This window comes from Dromiciops gliroides, chromosome 2, assembly GCF_019393635.1.
Source record: "Dromiciops gliroides isolate mDroGli1 chromosome 2, mDroGli1.pri, whole genome shotgun sequence".
In the NCBI taxonomy this organism is placed as follows: Eukaryota; Metazoa; Chordata; class Mammalia; order Microbiotheria; family Microbiotheriidae; genus Dromiciops; species Dromiciops gliroides.
This window is the reverse complement of record NC_057862.1, coordinates 146,814,307-146,840,010: the sequence shown is the minus strand read 5'-3', so window position 1 is coordinate 146,840,010 and position 25,704 is coordinate 146,814,307. Positions and strand designations below refer to the sequence as shown.

Here is a 25,704-nt window from a genome sequence, read left to right as displayed (position 1 = left end):
CCCCTCATCAGTAATGACTTTTCCAACCATATCACTTTATTTGGACTTTTCTAATGCATTTATGTCTTATTTTGTATTACAGTTATGTGTATATGCATAATATTTGCTATTAAACTGTAAATTCCATGAAGGTAGAATGAGATCATGTCCTATCTAAATTTTGTTTTTTCCAAGGCTCTGCACATGTAGGTACTGGTGTCAGTGGATCCAAATGTATCTCATATCCTGAAACTGGTCAACATAAAAGGAGACATACAATAGTAGGACAGGAATAGGAAATGAATCTGTTCTTTCATTGTTATAAGGAACTCCTGAAAAAGAAATCCCCTCTGGAATTGCAAGTTGACACTACTGGCAGGAATATCTAATATATACAACTAATCTTTTCTTAATAAAGAATCACTAAATATTTTCTTCTGAAATACACAAGGAATAAGGTGGGGGTTTATTTTTTATTTTTTACAAACCCCTGTGGGACTATAGTTCCAACTCAACCTATGTATTTGCAAGCAGTATCTTAGGGAGCAGCTAGATGGCGCAGTGGATAGAGCACTAGCCCTGGATTCAGGAGTACCTGAGTTCAAATCCGGCCTCAGACACTTAACACTTACTAGCTGTGTGACCCTGGGCAAGTCACTTAACCCCAGTTGCCTTACTAAAAAAAACAAACAAAAAAACGGGGGCAGCTAGGTGGCACAGTGGATAAAGCAACAGCCCTGGATTCAGGAGGACCTGAGTTCAAATCCAGCCTCAGCCATTTGACACTTACTAGCTGTGTGACCCTGGGCAAGTCACTTAACCCTCATTGCCCCACCAAAAAGAAAATGAAAAAAAAAAAAGAAAAAAAAAACAACAACCAAAAACAAACAAAAAAAAACCAACAGTATCTTAGGCAAGTTATTAAGTACTTCTGAAATGGGAAATAATATTTGCCCTTTTAAAAATGTTTTTTTATTGATAACTGTGCTTAGGTACAACTGGTGCTACCCAACAATCGTTTAAAACTTTTTTTAATTAAAAGAATATTTTTTCCAAGTAGATGTAAAAATAATTTTTAACATTTGTTGTTGTTTTTTTTTAAGTTTTGAGTTACAAATTCTTTCCCTCCTCTGCCACCTCCCTGAGACAACAAGCAAATTGATATAGGTTACACATGTGCAATCTTACAAAACATATTAGTCATGCTGTAAAAGAAAACAGAGAAAGAGAGAATGGAAGAAAACCATGAAGAAAATAAAGAAAGTGAAAAATAGTATGCTTTGACCTGCATTCAGATTCCATCAGTCCTTTCTATGGATGTGGATAGCATTTTTCATTATGAGTCCTTTGGGATTGTTTTTGATCACTGTATTGCTGATAATAGCTGTCATTCACAACTAATCATTGTACAACATTGCTGTTACTGTGTACAATGTTCTCCTGCTACTAATCACTTCACTTTGCATCAGTTCATGTAAGTCTTCCCAAGGTTTTTCTGAAACCATCCTGCCTGTTTACCTGTCTCACGGGGGAAAACAACCATTTTAAAAATTTTTGTTGGGTACACAGTATCATCTTAAGTTCATCCTGCTCTGCATTTCTTTAATCACTAAAGAATTTGAGAACTTTTTCATGTGGTTATTAAGTAGTACTTTCTCCTTCAAATACTACTTGTTCCTATCCCTTTAACATAGCACTGGGGAGTACAGATTAGACTTTTAGATATGTGTGAACTGTTGCTTAGTTTTTATCAACACATTTTGTTTGTTTTGACACAACATATTTCTCAGCAAACAACCAACAAATCTTCAAAGAAGCTTCACCCAAGACAAAGTAAATAAAACCCATAACAGGATGATTAGGGTTAAGAATATCTGTCATTCTTCAATGGCAGTGTGCTCACTATTCAAAGAAAAAAGTTCCGTGTGCTTTAATTTTAATAGTGCAATACCAATACAGGTCCCTTCTGCTCTACCTGAGTTCTGTTGCCTTTTTTTTTTTTTTTGGTGAGGCAGTTAGGGTTAAGTGACTTGCCCAGGGTCACACAGCTATTAAGTGTTAAGTGTCTGAGGCCGGATTTGAACTCAGGTCCTCCTGACTCCAGGGCCGGTGCTTATCCACTGCGCCACCTAGCTGCCCCCAGTTCTGTTGCTTTTTAGCACTGTGTTTCTTTACATTGCCGTAGTGACAGAAAGGATGGTGGTGCCCTCAACAAAAACAGACATGTTCAGAAGGTGAGGACATGTAGAATTTAAGGTGCCTACTGGACCCCAGGTTGAAATATCCAATGAACAGTTGGTGATCTGGGATTAGAATTTGGGAGACAGACTAGATATTAACATAGAGATAGATAAGGAATGACCATGAGAAACTGCAGTAAGTTACTTCTCCCAATCCAGAACTACTCTAAAAGTCAGCCAGAAGCCCACAGACAACAGGAAAAGGAGGCCCCTTCAACAAAGCCAACGTACAAGGTAGCATCCGAGCAAGACCAAAGACAGAGCTATGTTCATACTGAACAAATGGGGGGAGTTCTGCTCTGAGAAGGCCCCAGGAGAGTCAAAAAGACTGGAGGTGGCGGGGTGGGGCATGCAAAGAGAGGTGTGTTGAGGGGTGAGGAGAGCTTGGAAAGTTCAGGGATAGGCAAGCTGTGAGCAGCACAGCGCTACACTGCTAAGAACAGCCCACCACATGTCTAGGGGCTCTGAGGTCCTTAACCCTGTTCTGATAAGCCAAAGAAGGCCTTTGAATGTAGTGTTTTACAAACCATAAGGTGACATATAAAGATCAGTTACTATTGTATTCTTACTCTGCTCCACCCTCCAACTAGACTATTCACTGTCCCTTGTATATGGCCATTGTTTTGTTGCCTCTGTGCCTAACCTCCCACTAAAACCTGTTTTTGAATGTTACTCTCATCTCACCCTTTGAAAGCCTAGTTATCCTAGATACCCATGGCTTTCGACAGGAAAATTATGATAGACTATTTGTCTTTACAACCCAGATGTACAATCCTTCTATTTAGACTTCACTCATACCCTCTCAAGTCTTTTCAAGTCCAGTCTACCCTGCAGCAGACACATCTCCTCAGGATCCTGTGGCTTCTTTCTGGGATATTTACTTATGAGAGATGAACGTTTTCAATAGCTTCTAGATATTACTGAAAATGTCCATCCCTCATGACTGACAAAAAAAAAGGGGGGGGGGGAGCATTTCCCTGGGTGCTTCTCTATTTCTAACGTTCGAGATCGAAAAGCAATCTAACAACCTAAGAAAGCCTGCACCACTTATACCCCATATGTTGCCTTTATCATGGAGCTGGCCTGGTGGGGAGCTGATGGCCAGGCTAGGAAGAATGTGGGAAAGCTAAGAAAGCTGTAGCTTTTTTAGGGAGCCATCATGGAAATTAAGGTCTAGTGTGTGCCCTAGTTATGTATTTCTTCTCTGCCCCAAATTGGAAGTGTTGGCTCACTGGTGTCATGGTATCCTCTCATCGCCACAGTCTCAGAATGTCAATTCAATTCAACCAACATTAATTAAGCATCTATATTTGAAGTACTGCAGACACGTGGATTTAAAAAAAAAAACAAACCCAACACAACACACCATTTATATTCTACTGGGGGAAAGTAATATGCATACAGATATAAGTTAATACAAATTTACATAAAGTAATTATGGGATTTAGGGTAGGGAGACTAACTTAAGCCTTCCCTTTCATGAGTATAAGGTAGCAAAGGTCTACTGCTTTATAAAAGCATTTACCGGCCATTCTGATTGCTTTATGAAATCTCTGTTTAGGTCCCAAAGCAAGAACAAAGTGGAACATATCTCCCAGTGGGAAAAATAAAACAGTCTCTGCTTTGAACATGAGTCCTTATACCTCTCTTAAGCTATTATGTTCTAGTCTGTACTAGAATTACCATATAGCTATTTGCAGAATATTACACATTTCTGTGTGTCTTTTATCTCTCCTGTTGTACTGTCAACCTCATGAAGATAGAGACAATGTCTTTTTTGTGTTCCTCCAGCCCCTAACAAATGATAAACATAGAGTAAGCATTTAATAAGTGGTTGTTCAAAAGTCTTCTTATTGTTCCCCATCTTTACCAATGTCATTCTATCCTTAGGTCACTTCCCATTAACCATTTCATTCTGTCTCCCTTTCAGTCTAATACTCAGCTTCCTTCCTTAACCACCCACTGCCACCTACAGCAAAATTATGATATAGTGTTTGTCTTTATAAACAGTGCCTTGCACAGAGTGAACACTTAATAAATGCTTGTTTAATATAACTGAAAGGTTGTGGCACTTGAACTATGTCTTGAAAGGAGGAGATAATGAGGAGACATTCCAGGTATCAGGACAGCCTGTGAACAGGCATGGAAGTGAGATAGAATGTCATGCATGAGGAACAGTAAGTAAGCCTGTATGGCTGGAACATACTGTATGGGTCTAAAATTCTAGCTAGTCTATCTAAAATATCTAATGAGTGGTCACCAATAAATTATAAGCTTTAGCAAGAGTTAGACTTTTAAGCATTTATTAAGGAGAATAAGAATTTGGTGAAGAGAAAGAGAAAGGCCTAGATTCATCTATCTATTAAAGGGAGAGCGCATTCCTAGCTCTGCTTTCCACCAGAGTCCACACGAAAGAGAGCGAGTCAGAGCGCCAGCCTCCCCCTTCTTCCTCCCACCCTGACGCCAAAGAAAAAGCCTCATGGTCCTGCCCTCAGAGGCCCTTTCCTCATGTTGGAACTTTCCTACAGTAAGGCTCCAGCAGGTGGCGTCATTCCAATCGTTACAATACAGCATATAACAAGGAATAATATGAAATCAGTCTGGGAAAATAGAGGCATATTGTAAATAGCTTTAAATGGCAAGCTAGGGGAGAAAAGGAGCCACTTAAGTTTCTTGAGCAAGGGAATGACACAGAATCTCAGAATCTCTGAATTGGAAAGGACTAACTATCTAGTCTAGTCTGAACTTGAACAGTAAGACCCTCTATAACACCTTCAATAAGCAGTCATCCATCCAGGCTTACTAGAAGATCCACCATCTCTCAAGTCATCCTACTCCAGTTCTAGCTGTCTGTAATCATTCTCCTTACAAAAAGAATCATTTTGCCTCTCTTTCACTTCCACCCATTGCTCCTCATTTTGACCTCTGGCACTTAGGTACAACATGAATTAGAGTGAGTCTCTGATTCCCATAAAAGCTTTAAAAATAGAATAAAAATTGTTATGATAAAAAGGTTCTCTTAAATTTTAACCACAGACCATGTTTACTAGCCAACTTTTAATTAAACTGAGGTAGTGTTCTTTACCTTTTTACAAGTAGACAAATAAACTATATATAAAACAAATTTTATATATACAGTGTAAGACAAATTATCTACAAGTAGCAAATATGCTATATATAAATCTGTTTAGCATTTGTATGGCGTAAAGACATAGGGATACTAAACAGAGGAAGCACACAGAAGAGGGGACAAGGTTTCTCTAAATCAACCCAAGACATGTTCAGCTAGTTCCAAATTCTCATTGAAAATAGAATAAAACTCTGGTGATTTTTCCTGGCTCCTCTGTGCTTCAGGGAATACCTGAGAAACACAGCTTTGGTCCTTTGTGATTCTCCTGATTGCTACATAGTACAGCTATCTCAAGCAGATGAAAGGGAATAATTTTTCCTGTTTTAAACTTTTATCCAGTGAAAATTTCTGTTTCATTAAAAATATCATTAATCCTTCATCAATTTAAAAAGGCCTAAGAAATGGAAGATACATCTGACTTCATTGTTTGTCAATTCTGTCAGAAAAGGGAACTTCCAAAATAGAGAAATTCCATGTTTCAAGTCACACACTAAAAAGCTAAAGATATGTTCCCAAATGATCCTTCTATTTAGCAGAAACAAGGAATAATAATCACCCATCACCTGAAATAATAAATATTTTAAGTTATCTTAAAAAATATATATATATACATATATAAAAAACATATCAAATTCAGTTTGATCAGCTTTAGTCAGCAAGTTAGAATTGTGTAACACACCTCCAAAAAGAGAACAATTGTGGGTACTGAGTCTCATAATCTACATACCTGGAAATGTGAGTGTGGTAGGATAGGAAGGAAATGGTATTTGCTAGAGTCTAAAATGTCCAAACAAATTTAAGAGGATATTTTTAAGTCCAAAATTAGACAAAATGTCCTGCTTGTACTTTAGGTCACAAAACACAAAATGCTGACAAAACAAATTGTTATTTTATGTTAACTCCATATATAACAAATAGAAGAAAGTTTAAAATTTCAAAGTAGCTTTTTTTTAGGCAGCAGAGGTCTTTAAAATTCAAAGAAGAATGTGCTGTCTATCAGGCAACTAAGAAAAATTAGGAATACACCTCTAGGGGAAAATATATCCCTTATTAAAGATGCTGAGATCTAGATTATTAGCTGAAAAGAAAAGCTATTTATATAATTAGACCACCTGAGTTGTAAAGTTTGCTTAAAAGAAACTCAAACAAACCAAAAATACCTATAAATTATTGTTTTGTTTTTTTAAATTAAAGGATTCTAGGTCTGTAATGGTTTACCTGTTGCATCACTGAAAATATAGGTCAGGAATAGGTAAATAAAAATTTACTAAAGTTTTTTTAAAATTATTTTTATTTCTTTCACCTTTTAAAATGGTTTTATAAAATAACTATTTGGAACCTCAAACAACAACTTTATTCTTACTAAACTTATTAGAAGATGATCCCTTTACACGAATGTTATAAATTCTAAAAAAGGTTTTTAAGTTTTTAATTTTATTTTTAAAGGAATAGCCTTTGAGAACTCTTTCAATTTAAGGATTCTACGATTCTAGAAGAATAAATTTACTCACATCCCAAAATATTTCTCATTCTATAAAGGAAAAACCGACTGAACTTGGGAGTCCAAAGACCTGACATTTCTGTGCCACATGCTATGGTTAAGTGATACAAAAATTTAATGATTTGAAATCATACCCAATAGATGAAGACTGTTAAACATCACTTGTGTTCTAAACTACCTGGTCAGAAGATTAGATGGTCATTTAATTATTTATGTTTTTGAAGAACCAAGTATACATTATGTGAACAAAACAAGTGTTTACTGTAAGCTCCCTCAGGGCAGAAAATGAAAGTATTTTGTCTAAACATCTTCAGGCACAGAATAAGCATTTAATGAATGTTTGCCTGCTGACTTGGGGAGAAGTGACTTTTTATGTTCCCAAAGCTCTGAGAGCAGTAAGCAATGTCAAATATACGTCAACAGTAAAGTTTGTATGTGTGTTCTGGGGTGGGAGGGGGAAAAAGAATGAGGTGAAAAATCCCCCTATTGGCTATGTATTCCTTAGCAAAAATTCTAGATACCATGATTTTGACAGCAGCTGTTTTGGTCCAGTAATCATGGATCCATATTTACTGGTTGAGAACCCTTGAGATTTTATATGCATACACAGACACATACATGCCAGAAAAACATTGACTTACCAGTATGTACTGTAACTACTGCAATCCATGCACACAGTGTGTTGAACTTTTTCTTGCTTTTCTGTTTTCTTATGGTTTGTTAAGGGAATCTGGGCATCTTCATAATGTTTTTTTGCATGACCATTCACATACCTTAAAAAATATAGTTATGAGAATACATTTTAATCTAATTATTCCCTTAAAAAACTTAAGTATCTATCTCTAATAACAAAATTAGACTATGCTAATCAAAACATTATGATAGAGAAGTACATGCAGTTGTCCAAATATAATTTTATATATATACTATATTCTGTATTTATCTATTACAAAAATAAACTCTTGATCACCTACAACATTAACGACAGGTTATTCAATATGGAATTACTTTTAAGACAATTTAACTAAATGCCACATATCTCAATTATTCATCTTTTGACAATATTAGCATGATGACATCACTGTTTATTATTTCTCTGAATTGTGACTTCTAAATCCAAGACACACTGTTACTAGAAGAGACCCTTTAAAATGAAATAACTTAATTTCCTCACTAGGGAAAACATAAAACAAACAGCATTCAAGAAAGGAAAAGAGAAAAAAACACAACATGAGAAACAAAGAAGGATGGGAGAAAGGAACGAAGGGAGGAAAAAAGATACAAACTCTAGGCTGATTTTATGTGCAAGACAATAGTCAACATAAGCAACAGCGTGAGAAACAGGGAGTAAAGACGAGCCAGACATGGAAGTAGGACAGCATTCCCACTCTTCCTGATGGCTATTTACAATGTGGTTTCAATTCTTTAATTTGAAGGTTGTTCTCACGTATTGTAAAAAGCATTACAAAACTAAATACACATTTTAGCAAAAGCTTCAGTAATTTTATGTGTCTCACATGAGTGAATAGACAGCATAGTGTAATGGAAAGAGTGGCCAGATTTGAAGTCGAGAGGCATGGAATCTCATCCAGCCTCTGACACTTAATATCTGTGACTATATAGGTAAGTTATAACTTCTTTGAGTTTTAATTTTCCTCATTCCCAAAATGAGAAAATACCTGTAGTCACTATCTTACAATACTGTTTTGATGATTAAATTATTTCATGCATATAATACATTTGTAAACTTTGAAGCAATATATAAATGCAACTTATTACATTAAGATAACCAACATTAATTCTATTCATAAAATATTTCAGTTCTTCAACAGGTTTTCAGTTTGTATAACTACTATAACAATTACATTAAAAAGGACACAGTAAAGATTTATATGTAAATAGTCAATAATAGGTAAATTAGTTCACTCATAGCTTGATCTCAAAAAAGGGCACAATTTGAAACAAAAAAGTTCAATAATTGACATCACTGGAATTGTGGCAACACTTTAAAAAATGAGTATCTTTGCTAAAAACCAACCAGATTGTACAAAAATTAGGCCTATCTGAAAAGTGAACACTTAAAAGAAATGCTTATTAAATTTCACCAAAACCAAGTTCCAGGGACACATATTTCACAATAAGAATAATCTCTTATGTATCTAAATTACCAAAAATCAGGCACAACTCTTACTTTGGGGATTTTGAAAACCATACTCAACAGCCTGACCACAAGGAGAGGGAAGAAACAATTTTTTCCCCAATTTTCAACCACCAGGATTTCGAAGCCAGTCATAGGAAAAAGGGAAGAAGCAGCTCCTCTCTTCATAGTGGTAAATACAAACAATATCTGCGGTTAAAAAGACTGAGGACATAATTTCTTCTATTCACATAACCTTAAAAATGCATCAAACTATTAGCTTTCCCATGTATGAGTCATTAACCCAAAATCTAAATGACATAAATGGCCAGATCACCAGTCATTGGGGGGGGGGGGGTAAGTGGGGGTGGAGGGGAGTGTATACGTACGTACACACACACACACACCCTACACTCTACAAAAAAGAGACTAATGATTATCACATAATTACTCAACATTCAAATTTATCTATGATCTCATCAATTTAGGAGTTCCCTCCAAAAGTCTGCAATGCAGACTGTATCCCATCCATGCCTGCCCATCCTTTATGACTTTCATCCATGTGCTGAAAAGCTCCTTGCTCACTGACATTGTGAGAGTGAGTATTCTGGCTGTCTACCTGTCATCCTTTGTCTCACCACAAAACTAACTTTGTCTTCTCTTTCTGTCATCTAATTCTTTGATGACATTCATTTACCTATGTTTTTGTTCAGTTACTCATTGGTAACATGCTGCAGCCTGCTCACACCCACCAAGCACCTTTCTACTGCCCTCTGCATGACATCCATCTTTAGTTCCTCAGGGGCAGGGTGTTACAGGTCTTGCTTCCATATGGCAAAGATGACAATGTTTATACTAAAAAGGTGGGCCTTTGCTATTACTGGAACCTTGAGAACAGTAAAAATGTTTTTCAGTGTCCAAAAAGTAATTCATCCCACTCTCCTCCTAGTCTACTCATTTCCCAGATCTACATACTACTGGACAAAGTCTAAAAGGTATTTATTCAGATGTATGTTAAAATCTGGGCAATAGACATTCTTCATCCATCTCCTAGGTGTAGAGACAAGTCAAAATCCTTTCAATGAATACAGATCTCTTCCAAAATGCTTGGGGTTTGATAAAATTAATAACAGGAATGCCTAGAAGATCTTACTGCCCACAGGAAATCCCACCTTGAGCTGAATTCTGAACAGGATCTCATATACCACAGAAGCAAATATTTTTTGGCAAGCATACTTCTTATTTTATGCCTCATCTGATGTTTATTATCTATCAGTCATTAAATAGCATTATTTCTACTGTTAAATCTTCCATGAAATCTTAAATTATCTACATACATGGAAGGAAGACAGCTTGTAAAAAAAGGTGGCTTGATCTCAAAAAAATCTGTAAGAAGGAATTTTTAAAATTCTAAGTCGATTTTTTTTAATAAGCAGAAAACAATAAGAACAATTGGATCTTATATTCCTGTACATTTCAATTAACTATGAAATGGTAGATGTGTAACCTATTGTGAATACCATTTGAAAGTCTGATTGTTCACTGTAATAGCCTCATCAAGGATGCCCTCAATTCATGGATAGATGAGAGCAGGTATATAGTTCACTAGTTGATGTTTTTTAGAATCAATTTTTCTTAGAATCAATAAGGTCTGAGATTTTCTCTATGCTTTTGGTATCCTTTTTTACCTTATAAATTGGTTTTACAGTACCTTCAGAATTAGATCATCTCCAGCACTAATGTCCTCTATACATACTTGATCTAATCCAGCTACTTTTATCATTTTCATTCTCTTTAGTGCTATTTATGCTTGCTCTGTAAGCACCTTTGATACTGGGTCAAAGGTAATGGTTTCACTATCCTTGCTGGAGAAAAGTTTGCTGTAATTTTTGAGAACCTGGGTTCCCATTTCTTTATATTTTTAATTTTCTTCCCATTTTTATCCTTCCATACTCTTAAAAAGACATTGCTTATTTAGATATTTTGTAAAATTTTCTTTTTACAAGTTTGACCCTTCTCTGATTTGAGATGAAATTTCTCATAACTGTCTTTCAAATTTCTTTATAAAATTTTGTAGATGAGGGTATATTCTAACCTGAAGCTCCCTTGACAATCATCTCTGCATTTGGCAGGTCAAATGTTTACTGAATAAGATAGCTGATGGGTTCTTTTGTTCTCACTATTGTAGTAATTTAATTACACTGGCTTAACTTCTAATGAATTTATTTTAGTTGGTATCAATGTCATTTCTGTTGTCCTCTTCCTGTATTTTATTTTTTTAAAACTTGTTTAAATAATTCAATGTTAAATCTTTTAAACTATATGCCATATTTTTCTTATACTATTATATTATCTTATTTATTATAAATTCTAATCTTAATTCTCAGCACAGACATCTGTCCCAGTGCTAATTCCTACATCCATAAAAAGTCTTTTCTGTTAAAATGTAGTTGATTTCATTCTCTGTAGTGATATCTGATGCTCATATTCAGTGCCTACCAATTATTTTCCTTTTTCAATAAATTTATTATTTATTTTAAATGTCTATTAAAAAAACTTGAGTTCTGAATTCTCTCCCTCCTCCTCTCCCACCCTCTGAAAAGGTAAGAAATATATCAGTTATACATGTGAAATCATGCAAAACATATTTCCATAATAGCCATGTTGCAAAAAGAAAGAAAGAAAGAGAGAGAGAGAGAGAAAGTGAAAAAATAATACTTCAATCTGCACTCAGACTTCATCAATCCTCTCTCTCTGGAGGTAGATGGCATTTTTCATCTTAAATCCTTAGGAATTACCAATTTTTTTTTTTGAAGAGTGGTTCATGATACAGAGGCACATGACCTCTATAATCTGAAAGTCTTTGCCTCTCTCATTTCTTTTCCCTGAACCATACTTTCTTATATTTCTCTCAATACTCAACTTTTCCCAACTTTGCATGGAAGTTGCCAAGTACCAGAGTGAAAGTTGATTTGATTTGGAGGGTCTAATTAAGTTCTTTGTAGAATTATTTTCTACTTCATCCTCAGCAATTGATGATGGTGTATAAATTGTAATTAATTTCACATTTGAGTTTTTGAAAATACTAGTCATTATTAAGGCAATATATAATGCTCAAGTGTTCCATGAAATAATATTTCTTGTAGCTTTAGGCATCCGATAAAACCCACTCCATCAACTCATTTATAACAAGAATGTAAAAACCAATATAATAGCCAATAACAATAACTGTCATTTATTTTATTTTTTAATAGCTGTCATTTAATATCACTTTAAGATTTTCAAAGTGCTTTACAAATACTGTCTCATTCTATTTTCATGACAACCCCTGAACAGGGTGGTATTTGAAGCTGGATTTGAACTCAGGTTTTCCCGAGTATAGGTCCAATACTCTATAGATTGAGCTACTTAATACTTTATACATTGAGCCACCTAGCTGCCTCATATGATATTATGTGATTCAGTTTCTCCAGCAGTATATATGTGTGTGTGTGTGTGTGTGTGTGTGTATACACACATATATATGCATATATATGTTTACACACACACAATGGTTATTAGACAAGGAACTCGTATTTAAGCATACCAAGAGTCAAATTTTAGTTTGATGGGCAACTAAAAACTGTGATTCATTAGCACTTGATGCCTTATTTCCCACACTCTGTCACCAAGGAATAAGCAGAAAGGAGCCACACAGACTAAAAACCATTTTAAATTTTTTTCCCCATTTCATGAGTTGCCATGACCCCAAAAAAAGTTTCATTACTCAGGTGGCTAGCCTATTGGTGATGTACCTCTCTGTGACAAGCAAGGCTGGTCCTCAGAACATACTTGAGTCTGTTCCTGGGACCATATTACATCAATCTTGGCATAAATAAGCCAGAGATTCATTCCAGAAACCAACTTCCAAAGCATTATAGAGTTGGCACTGGATTTGGCTCAAACTCTTTTATTTACTATCACAGTACAATATCATCATGAAAATTGATATTCACAATAATGGATCTTAGGCATTACAAGATGCTGAAGTTACCTCTTGAATTAAAAGATGAAAATGTTTTCAGCGTGATTTTATAAACATTTTTTATATTCTTATATTTGAAAACTAATTGTTCATTCATTTCTGTATGTGTATGTAGTTCAATTAAATAACACACCCCATTTCCCAAATATTCTATACATAAAGATAGGCCACTTAGTCAAAATAACTTAATATGAGCTTGATGGAACTACTATTCTTGCTTCAACAACCAACATGTTTGGAAAATCAGGTGAGTTTAAAATGATCAAATACTTGAAAGAGATCTTTTCTAACTCCTTGCCCCCCCCCCCCGACCAAATCACAGAATAAGTTATCTACTCCAATTTTTGAATAAACTGAGACCCAGAAAAGTAAGGTGACCTGCTCAATACTATACACACAAAAAGGTTGCAGAGCTGGGAACTAAACCTGATCTTGGGAATCCAAATCCAATATTCTTTCCACTACACCATGCTACCCTAACCCATTTTTTAAATTAGTGCTAACTTTTTTAGTAATAATTTTAATTTTATTTATTTATTGGTGAGGCAGTTGGGGTTAAGTGACTTGCCCAGGGTCACACAGCTAGTTAGTGTCAAGTGTTTGAGGCCAGATTTGAACTCTGGTCCTCCTGAATCCAAGGCCAATGCTTTATCCACTGCGACACCTAGCTGCCCCAATTATTAATAACTTTTTTAACTTGAATCATAGCATGAAGCCAGATACCTTTCCATGTAAAAAGCTCAATAACTAAAAACTCCATAACATTTATTTTCCTATTAAATCAACAAATGTTGTCTCATGTATAAGATCATACAAATAAATTAACTAAAATCTGCTAAACAATGATTACCAGTTGAAAGCATATTCTCAGTCTACTGTTCTTTATAAATTAACTTAATGAAAACTCTTTATAGTTTCACAACTTACAAGCATGAAAAGCACAGTATGGGGGCTTGTATGATGAAAGACAATGAACCAATCAGTTATGTAAAATGATGATTGTGAAGTCATTTTACAAATATGGAATGACCTTATTAATTTAATTAATCAAGCTTCTTTGCAACAATGTAGAGTTTTTAAATTGTTAAGCTGTGTATAAACTGAAGGAGCCCACCTGCAGAGACCAGAAGTTTTCAAATTTATTCTTCCATATCTTACTTATGGAATGTGTTGCCACTTGCTTTAAGAACTTTAATCTCTCCGATTTGGAATCCAAATGGGGCTTGTCTGGCTTTTCACTGGAATATGAATTCCATGATTCAAGATTTTAGGTTGTTGAGCACTGTGAGACAACTGGTGAACAGAACTATATAAATTTTATAGTATTATAATTCTCACCTCTCAAAATCTAGGAAAGAGAGGAATCTGTCTCTTCAAGTGCAGAATTTAAATGCTTCTACTTTTCTTCTTTTTTGTATTAAATGTTATCTGTACAAAGTATTTGCAGATTTCCCAAATCCTAAAGATTTCAAAACCACAACAGCCAGTTAAGAGATGCATTAATATTTTCAAATGTACTCCAAATGTACATTTTTAAAATGTTTATTTCCAGGTTGACATTTTTAAAAGAAAAAACAAATTCAACAAAACTACCGCTTGTGTATAAGGATTTTATGACAACAGCAAGCCTATGACTAACAGTGTAAAAGTATATGATTTCTCATGTCCTGAAGCAATTAGCTCTTCAAATAAATTTAAAGTTGATTTTCTAAGCTATAACATTACATGCAAAAATAGCAGTACCACATAGCATTTAATAGAGTCTGATAGGGAAAATGCTATTTAAGTAGTAGTCATGTTTACAACTGGAATTTGAGGCCAAAAAACATTTGAGAAATCCAGGGAGAATGGCTGTGATTAGGGCTTGAAATTTTTTAAATTGAACCAACTGGAAACAATTCTCTATATAGCAATATCTGGGTAATCTCTGACAAGGTTTCATTATGTACTTCATAGTAAGATGTTATGTTCTAATACGAGTAGATACGTAAAAAAATTTGTAAATCTAAAAGTATCATTTCTATGTCCACCGTGATTATTACCAGACTTCTTCCTGAAATGACTAATATAAAGCAATTTTAAACATCTAAATTTCTCAATCTTTTTTGTACTTTTCCATAGCAAGATTATGATCTAAAGCAAAAATATGTTAACAACTTCAAAACCTAAAAATACTATCTAAATGTCCACTATGATTATTACTAGACTGTTTCTTCAGATGACTAACATAAAGCAATTTTAAACATTCAAATTTCTCCCTCTTTTTAAAAAAATCAATTCTGCAAATTAGCCTTTATGATCAAGGAATATTTTAGAATGAAGCCATATTCCCTTACCTAGATTTTCCCACTTACAATAATGAGGAATTTTATTTTGGGAAAAAATTTGAAGGTTATTATACATTGAGATTAAACTGTACAAAATAGCACAATACAAAAAAACCTTGACAATAAGGAGAAAACATTGTATAGTACTAATAGTTTAGTACCTACCTTCCACAATGAACACTTGAACAAGTCAAACAGACCCAGGGGCTTTTGTTGGACCGGCACACTATTAAAAGATAAAAAAGAAAAACATACAAATATACCAACTATAACATGTATTTTTCAAATCCTACCTTATTTATAAAATTATAATCTATGACTCAGGGCAGTTAGGTGGTACAGTGGATAGAGTAATGAATGGCCCTGCAGTAAGAAGGACTTGAGGTCAAATCCAGTCTCAGACACTTAACTGTGTGACCATGGGCAAGTCAGTTAACCCTGTTTGCCCCAGTTCCTCATCTGTAAAATGAGCTAGAGAAGGAAATGGCAAACCATTCTAGTATCTTTGCCATGAAAACCCCAAATAGGGTCATGAAGAGTCAGACACCACTAACTGACTAAACAAATTCTATGACTGCTTAAGTAAACTAAAATTTCAAAGTCCACTTAGTTTTACAGTAACATAAAATGGTTACTTAAATTAAGGTATGTTGAAAGGCAGGTAACTACATTTTAGCTACTGAGTCAAACAAAAAAGTTTAGTTAACATGGTTATAAGTTTATACATTTTCATCCCTTTTTAGATCATTCAGTTGTTCCTTACAGCAGAGCCCTAAGGCAGTAATTTTGAGTCAGAGGATCTGAATTTGAATCAAACTTCAGGGTGACCTCAGTTAAGACAGATGACAGCACAGAGGTTAATTTTCTTATATGTAAAATGGGGGAGGGGAGGGGGGAAGAGAGGTAAGATTCGAATTCCCCTTCCAGCTTTAAATCCTATCATCCTAATTCACTATTTTCTATTTGTCCTGCCTCAACACCCCCCCCCCCAATTAGAATTATTTGCCTTGTAGGAAGGAAGTTAAAGGTGGATGGAGTAAGAAAAAGGTTGAGAACTTCTGCTATGTGATTAACAACAATCAAGAGACATCTAAAATGACATAAAAGCTCTGAAGGAAAGAATTAGGAGAATAAATAGCTTAGAAAATGGAATGGTTCTATTTAGGAAGTCTGAAGAAAAAAAAGAGAAAGAAAATTTAAAAAGGAATACACTAGTGTTGAAAGGAGGAAGAATAGGATATAATTTGCTATTTCTCATAATTGGAGAGCATGGAAATACATGAATATGGAGAATGGGAGCAGTGATAAGGAACCTCATTACTATGAACAAAGAGCAATTGAATGAACATGAAGACACATACAATTTGGTGAAGAGTTTGGTGCCAAACTCAACAAGGAAACAGTCAAGGATGTGGAGGTTAAAAGGGAGTAATATAGTTACGAGCAAAACAAACTTCCTGATCCTGAAGGAGAGATTAAGAAGAAAAAACAAAACACTAAAATCTACAAGGGTTGGGGAAGGGTTCCCTCTTAGATAAAATTGGGAAATGGCTGGGCAAATCTTGATATATGAATGTAATGAAATATTATTGTGCTAACAAAAACAGCGAAAGATGATTTCTGAGAATCTTGGGTAGCATGACCTAACAGTGAAGTGAGCATAACCAGGTGAACAATACCAAGACAGCAACACTGTAAAGAAAACAACTTTGAAAGACTGAAGAGTTTTAATCAATGCAAATACTAACCTATGTCTCCAGAGAACCTAAGATGAGTCATGTAGGGACACCTAGGTGGTATAATGGAGGATAAGGACTGTCTTGCTTACTTATATTAGTATCCTCAGATCTTCTTTACAGTGCCTGGCACATAGAAAACAATAAATAACAGCTGATGTCCTAGACTTAACTCTTCTCAGCAATAAAATGATCCAAGACAATGCCAAAAGACTTATGGTGGAAAATGCTCTCCACATTTAGAAAAAGAACTATGGAGTCTGAATGAAGATTGAGGCACACTATTTTCACTTTTTTTGTTCCTTTTATTGTTGGTTGTTTATTCTTTCTTGCACTTTTTTTCCCTTTTGTTCTGATTCTTCTCTCACAATATGACTGATGTGGAAATATGTTTAACATGATTGTAATGTATAACCTATATCAGATTGTTTGCTGGCTTCGGAAGGAGGGAGAGAAGGAGTGGGAGAAAAATTTGAAACTTAAAAAATATCTTTACATGTGTGAGAAATGGGTAGTTGTCTCCTCTCAATGTGGATATAACAGTCAGTCATACTCCCCCTGACCTGTTTGTAGGACAAAGGTCTCAGATCCCCATCTCCCCCTCAGGTTAGCAAGGTCACATGGTTCAAGGAGCCCTGGTCTCAATAAGGTCCGCTCCAGAGTTCTGTCCATATAAATATAAGATCCACTCCTGAGTTATGCCGATACAAGGAAGAGGGGTGGGAATACTGCGTTCCGATTAGCTAGTTTTTGCATGTAGATTGTAACCCCACCAGTGATGAAAAAGGGGAAGGTTCATTCATGTTAGGGACTAGGGTATAAAACAAGGCCTGCGAGCCCCCTTTCTGGGCACCCACTAGCTGCACACTAGGGTGCCTCCTTCTCATGAGAAGAAAATAAAGCCTTTGTCACTTCGCTGCTGAGTTCCTGAGAATTACTGAGAAGAGGATGGATTTTTCCCTCACAACATGTAATTGTGGGAAAAACCTAAAAATAAAAAAAAATTTAATTAAAAAAAAATAACAGTTAGTAAATGACACTAGTAATGTAGTGTTTGATAAACCCAAAGACTCCAGCTTCTAGGATAGGAACTCAGTATTTGACAAAAACTGCTGGGAAAACTGGAAGATAGTATGGCAGAAATTAGGCATAGACCAACATCTGACACCTTATACTAAAATAAGGTCAAAATGGATACATGATTTAGACATAAGAGGTGATACCATAGGTAAATTAGGAGAGAAAGGAATAGTGTACCTATCAGATCTTTGGAAAGGAAAACAGTTTTTGACCAAACAAGAGATAGAGTATATTATAAAATGCAAAATGGATGATTTTGATTATATTAAATTAAAAAAATTTTGTACAAACAGAAGCAATGCATCCAAAATTGGAAGGGAGGCAGAAAGCTGGGAAACGATTTTTGAGGCCAGTGCTTCTGATAAAGGCCTCATCTCTAAAATATATAGGGAATTAAATCAAATTTATAAGAATCCAAGTCATTCCCCAATTGAGAAATGGTCAAAGGATATGAACAAGCAGTTTTCTGATGAAGAAACCAAAGCTATCTATTCCCATATGAAAAAATGCTCTAAATCACTATTGATTAGAGAGATGCAAATTAAAACAACTCTGAGGTACCACCTGACACCTATCAGATTGGCTAAAATGACAAAAAAGGAAAATAATAAATGTTAGAGAAGCTGTGGGAAAATTGGAACACTAATGCATTGTTGGTGGAGCTGTGAACTTTGGATCCAACCATTCTGGAGAGCAATTTGGAATTATGCCCAAAGGGCGATAAAGCTGTGCATACCCTTTGACCCAGCAATTCCACTTTTAGGTCTTTTTCCCAAAGAAATCATGGAAGGGGGAAAGGGACCCACATGTACAAAAATATTTATAGCTGCTCTTTACGTGGTGGCAAGGAATTGGAAGTTGAGGGGGTGCCCATCAATTGGGGAATGGCTGGACAAGTTGTGGTATATGAATACAATGGAATACTATTGTGCTGTAAGAAATGATGAGCAGGAGGAGTTCAGAGAAACCTGGAGGGTCTTACGTGAGCTGATGATGAGTGAGATGAGCAGAACCAGAAGAACATTGTATACAGTATCATCAACATTGAGTGTTGACCTACTGTGATGGACTATATTCTTCTCACCAATGCAATGGTACAGAAGAGTTCCAGGAAACTCATGATAGAAGAGGATCTCCAAATCCAAGAAAACAAAAAAAAAGAACTGTGGAGTATAGATGCTGATTGAACCATACTATTTCTTTTGTTTTGGGTGCTGTTGGTTTTTTTTTTCTATTTTGAGGTTTTGCATCACTGCTCTGATTTTTTCTCTTGTAACAGGATTAATGCAGAAATAGGATTAATGTTATTATGTATATATATATATATATGTGTGTATATATCTATATGTATATAGATATATAGATATAACCTATATCAGATTACCTGCTGTCTAGGGGAGGGAGGGGAGGGAGGGAGAAAAATCTGAAATTGTAAAGCTTGTATAAACAAAAGTTGAGAACTATCTTTACATGTAACAGAAAAAATAAAATACCTTATACATAAAAAAAAAAACCAGTTGATTTTCTGGTGACATTCCACATTCTGCAAAGGATTTTAAAAATATTCTTTCATTTGATCCTCATGAGGCAGACATAAGGTGGATGCCATAGATATTATCCTCATCTTACAGATTAGGAATCAGAAATATCAATTTAATCTTATAGCTAATAAATAACTAAGGAAGGATTTGAACTCTGGTGTCCCTGAATCCATGTTTGCCTCTTAGTAGAATGCCGGTCATGTAATATTATATGAATCAAAGCTTTAACAAAAAGGAACAAAGTTCTTATCATTAAAATTCAGAAATCAAAAAGACAAAAAAGATGTGTTTTGTTCTGGTTTTTGATGAGGGAGAATCATAGCATCATAGATTTAGCAATGTAAGAAACCTCAAAGGTCGTCAAGCCCCATCCCCCAATTTAGTAGATGAGGAAATTAAGGCTCAGACAGGTGAAGTTACTTGTCTAAAAATGACAAGTAAAAAGTAGTGAGCTTAGGTCCTATGCTTCTGGATCCAGACTGATTCTATAACATCATCAGATGCACTGGCTATAATCCCTAAAATTACATCCCCAACCCCACTTCCAGAACAGTACTCTGCTGGCACTTAATAAAGCTTTTCTAAGGAAATGCTATGTAGGGGAAGACCTGTTCCTCACTTTTCTCTCTCCACATGAAGCTAATCCTTCATGAGGTAAAGAAAAGATCATAGATCGGAAGGGACTTTGGAATCAATCTAGTCTAGCCCCCTCATTTTACAGATAAGGAACCTGAGGCCCAGAGAGATAAAGTGCCTTGCCCAAGGTCACACAGCTAGTAAGTAGAAGGGCTTGGATCCAAAACCAGTTCCTTTGACTCAAAATCCAGTCTTCTTTCCACGGACCTATGCTGCTCCTTTCACCACCTTAGTACATACTTTGTCCTTTCCTATGAGTCCACTCTCATTTCTCTATTCCTTCTTGAGTTGTCATTTTCCTGTAAGTGCAAAACTAGAACCCAATATCTCTTAAAATGAAAAAAAAAAATGGACATAAAACTCTTTGTAAGCTATAAAGGACTTATAAACGTCAACTTTCTATAGTTTAGGGGAAAATATACAGTTACCTTAGAGGCAGATCTTACTTTCTCTCTGAGCCACTTTAGAGGATTATGATTTTAGAGCAGGAAAAACCTTTAGAGGTATAAGTTCCACATTATATTTCCACATTTAGTATGGCAAGGCCATACTAAAGCTAAAAATGTCATAAATGGATTAAAACACTCATGAAAGCTAATAGAAACATTGAGTATGGTCAGTGGTCAGAAATAAATTGTAATATTTAAGTAGAAGCTCTGGTACTGCACGTTGAATGCTGATTTTGGAAATGTAGGTTGGCTCTACCCTGTACAGAAAATACTAAACTATCTCCTTTCCTTTAATCTCACCATTTTTATCCTTTGTTATGTTTCCCTCAAATCTTAAAACCTTCATTAGCCTTATCCCAATTTTCCCATCCCTAACTACTCCTAAGTCAGACTATTCCAGTGGATATTGCTGTTACCAGCAAAAAAATGAAATGCTGGGCTTTAACTGAACCAAAACTTGAACAAATGCCCTTACAGTAACACCAGCAAATGGTAATAATTAGGTGATTCCTTCCTCCTCTCTTAAAAAAATAAAATAAAAATCACAGAGCCCTTCCTCAAAAGCACCAATCCATAATCATGTTCCTTTTTTCTAAACTCCCATTAAGTACACCCAACCATTCACTTAATACCTATGATTTGTAGGATCTTGGCTAGATGATTCGTTAGACCTGGTCTCTCACCCTAAGGAACTTGCAAGCCATTGGGGAGATGATAAGGGAGCGTGTGCGCGCGTGCGCACACACACATATGTATACACATATATACATACATGCACGCATAAATTTTAGTCAGGGGTTCTTAACCCTGGGTACAACTTCACCCCCACAATTCTTTGACACATTTCAGGAGGGGTTCTTGAACTTGGATGGGAAAGAAGTACTTCTGTATTTCAATATAATTGATTTGCTTAGTATCTTACCCATTAAAACTTATTCTCAAAAGGGGGCCGCAGGCTTCACCAGATTAATAAAATTAAGACTCCCTGATTTAAACTATGCCAGATTACCAATAATGAGAGCAGCAGCCACCATTCCCATTGATACAATGCTTTGTTTTACCCAACTGCTTTCCTCAAGACCATCCTCTTTTGACGTTTGAATATCATATTACATAGAGTATACATAAAGGAGAGTTCAGAGATATGACAAAGGACATAGCAAATAAAGGGGGGACTTGAATCCAGGTGTCCTGACTCCCAAAACAGTGTTATTTCTTTTCTTTTCTTTCTTTTATTAAATGAAATCGATTTTCTCTCCTTCCCAACACCCACCCCAATGGGGGAAAAAAAAGAAAAACAAATTTATTTAACAAATAAGCATAATCAAACCAAATTCCCTCTATTTATATATTTATTTAAAAGGGGGATCTCATTCTGTACAATGAGTCCATCATTTTTATCAATATGCTTCATCACTGATATTTTTGGAATCATGGATAGTCATTGTATTTTCAAAATTGTTCATTTATATAACATTATTGTTACAAGCTGCTCTGTTGTTCAGCTCACTCTTCTATAACTTAACAGAAGTGTATCTGTGACTCTGAAATCATCTCTTTCCTCACTTCTTACAGCACAAAAATCATTCCATTATTTATATACCATAGCTATTCCCAAATTGATAATCATCTCCTTAATTTCTAGGTGGTTTTGGGGGGGGTAGGCAATTGGGGTTAAGTGACTTGCCCAGGGTCACACATCTAGTAAGTGTCAAGTGTCTGAGGCCAAATCTGAACTCAGGTCTTCCTGAATCCAGAGTCGGTGCTTTATCCACTGTGCCACCTAGCTGCCCCACAATTACTAGTTTTTTGACACCACAAAAACTGGTATATTTTGAACATATAAGATCTTTTCCTATTTCTTCAATATATTTCCCATTTCTTTAATTTTGGATATAAGTGGTAATGTAAGTGTTATAGCTGACTTAAGGGGCATGTACTATTTGATATGTCTGCCTTTTTTTTTTTTTTGCATCTAACTCCAAATTGCTTTCCAGAAGTTCTGCCATTCACAGGTCAACAGTATATTGATGTGTCCTATTTTTCCACAACCTCTCCAACATTTATCATTTTCTTTTCCTTTTTTTTTTTTTGGTCATCTGTACCATTCTCATGGATATGAGGCAGAACCTCAGAATTGCCTTAATTGGCATTTTTCTAATTGGTAGTGTTTGAGGACATTTTTTTTTCATGTGGCTGGGTAAAAGAAACTCATAGCCCCTGTTTCTTGCCTTGAAAACTGTTTATAATTCTTAGCTCATTTATCAATTGAAGAATGACTCTTATTCTTATAAATTTGACTTGATTCCTTATATATCTTGGAAATAAGACTTTTATCAAAGAAATGTGCTGTAAAGACTTTCCCTTAGATGGCTCTGGAGGAGAGAGTGAGGCTGGTGACTTTGCACAGCCCTCCCTCACTTAAATCCAATTCATTGCAAGTCATGATGTCGCCTCCTGATGTCAAGGCCCTCTTTAAGAATGGAGGGACAAACAACAAGTATTATAAAATATACTCCAAAAGATATGATAAAGGTGAAATAAATGATATTTTATGTATCTTAATTTTTTATTAACAGTTCAAAACCATTTTTGCTCCAACTAAATTTAATGATAAAATACTGTTATCAATAATAGCTTTAGTGAGAACAAGATGATTATGCTTAATTATTTTTGAAACATCACTGTGTATGTCCTTAGAACAGAAAGGGACCTGTAAATATTGCTAATAATCATTCAGTTAATTTGGTTGATGTGGCCAATCAAGCAGGTAAATTTCGTTCCTTTTTTTTTTAAAGAGAAGAGGCAAAGGAACAAGCATTTATTCAATGTGTATTGTTTGCCAGGCACTGTGCTAAGTGCTTTGCAAATATGATCTCATTTGATCCTCACAACAACCCTGGGAGGTAGGTGTGATTATTATTCCAATTTTACAGATGAGAAAACTAAGGTAGTCAGCAGTTAAGTGACTTGCCCACTGTCTGAGGCAGAATAAAACTAGGGTCTTTCTGACTCCAGGCCCAGCCCTCTATCCACTGTAACAACTAACTCATTGAAAAGATACAAAAATACAATAGATTGTAACAGTGAATACAAGAGATTTTCAGCAAGATTCATGTTTCAGAGTATTCACTACACACAATGAAAAAACGAACTGCCTCTTTCAGCTTAACAGAGTTTTCAATAAAAATCCATTTTCCTCTTCATGATAGATAGGATCATGTGCCAATTCATGTTTTAATATTTTTGTCATATTTTTATAGAGAACAGCAAGAAGGAACAACATGAAACACTCTAAGGACACCAAGAAAGTCAGTTTGGCTGGACTAATAGAGTATAAAAAAGGAAATAATGTATAATAACTAATCACTGTGTGCGTGTGCATATGCTAAGACCACTGGGATATCTGCTTTTTACTAAATTTCACACATCACACCATTAATAGAAATGCAGAGGGCGGCTAGGTGGCGCAGTGGATAAGCACCGGCCCTGGATTCAGGAGGACCTGAGTTCAAATGTGGCCTCAAACACTTGACAATTACTAGCTGTGTGACCCTGGGCAAGTCACTTAACCCCCATTGCCCCGCAAAAAAAAAAAAAAAAAAAGTAGAAATGCAGATATCATCATAGAGACTAACCTATATGAACTACCTGGAAAACCTCTGTGGAATAATGTTGATCTTAAAGAAGGTAAAAGGGAAGAACATGAGGAAAATGAGTGAGAAATAAGAGGAAATAAGGAGAAAATTAATATTAGCAGCAATATTGCTTTTTTTTTTTAGTGAGGCAATTGGGGTTAAGTGACTTGCCCAGGGTCACACAGCTAGTTAAGTATTAAGTGTCTGAGGCCAGATTTGAACTCAGGTACTCCTGATTCCAGGGCCGGTGCTCTATCCACTGTGCCATCTAGCTGCCCCCAGCAATGTTGCTTTAATGTTTAAAAAGCTATTTTCTATACTAATCTCATTTTCATCCCCATATCAATAATAGCTAGTTATTTACAGAGCACTTTAAGGTTTGGGAAACACTTTACAAATATCACCTCTTTTTATGCTCACAACAACCCTGGGAGGTAGGTACTATTATTTCCCCCCTTTTGCAGATGAAGAAATCAAGGCACACCACTGTGTCTTAGACCTGATCTGAACATCAATCTTATAAGGTAAATGGGAGCAAAGGAGAGGCAGAGGGGGACGAGAGAGAGAGAGAGAGAGAGAGAGAGAGAGAGAGAGAGAGAGAGAGAGAGAGAGAGAGAGAGAGAGAGAGAGAGAGATGGAGAGGAGACAGGGAGAGGGAGAGGGAGATTTTCGGCCTGGCTATGGGAAGAGTACTATCATCGGGTTTCTTTATTTCCTCCCATCCATCCCCCCATCCCCCCAGCCTTCACTCTTTCCCAGGGTTATCCTAGAATCCATCACAGACAGCCAGGTAGGAAGGCCCCACCACCAAGAAATAGAGTATCTACTTGCTTGGGCTGCTTAACAACTCAAAGGGTTTGAATAAGATGGAAATCAACCACTTCATTTCTTCTGATGAGATGGAAGACTCCCAGACCTTACCACTGGTACAGCCATTGCCTCCTAAAACACTCTAGACCTCACCTTCTGCCCTGTTTCTACACTTTACAATCCTTGTGCACTGTTACTTTAGCTACTATGTAAGTAACATAAGGCCCTCTAGGTCTTGGTATCCACCTTACAAGTGTAGCCTTAGGACTTCTAGGCCTTTACATCTGCCCAGAAAAGTTGAACTTTCTTTTATGTGTCACTTTCCCCAACTATAGCATTTCCTAGAAAGCAGGGACTGTCAAACGTTTTCTATTTGTATTCCCATGGCTTAGGATGATACTTAGTTCATAGTAGGTGATTAATAATTACTTTTTCATTTATATTCACCTAATATACACTTCCATAGGCACACGTGA

The 25,704-nt window shown here is 35.7% G+C and overlaps 1 protein-coding gene across 2 annotated transcripts in view; it reads right to left on the bottom strand.

Moving 5' to 3' along the window:
• The window catches only part of USP3 (ubiquitin specific peptidase 3), a 115,230-nt gene that overhangs the window by 44,706 nt on the left and 44,820 nt on the right, over positions 1 to 25,704 (bottom strand). The window contains exons 2-3 of one of the 2 annotated variants that reach the window (XM_043982333.1): positions 15,504 to 15,564; positions 7,492 to 7,623 (exon numbers count right to left, since the gene is read on the bottom strand). In XM_043982333.1, the coding sequence (XP_043838268.1) occupies positions 7,492 to 7,623; positions 15,504 to 15,564 (193 nt within the window). Of the gene's footprint in view, positions 1 to 7,491; positions 7,624 to 14,349; positions 14,473 to 15,503; positions 15,565 to 25,704 lie in introns of those variants that run through there. The other variant, XM_043982334.1, reaches the window with a different exon arrangement.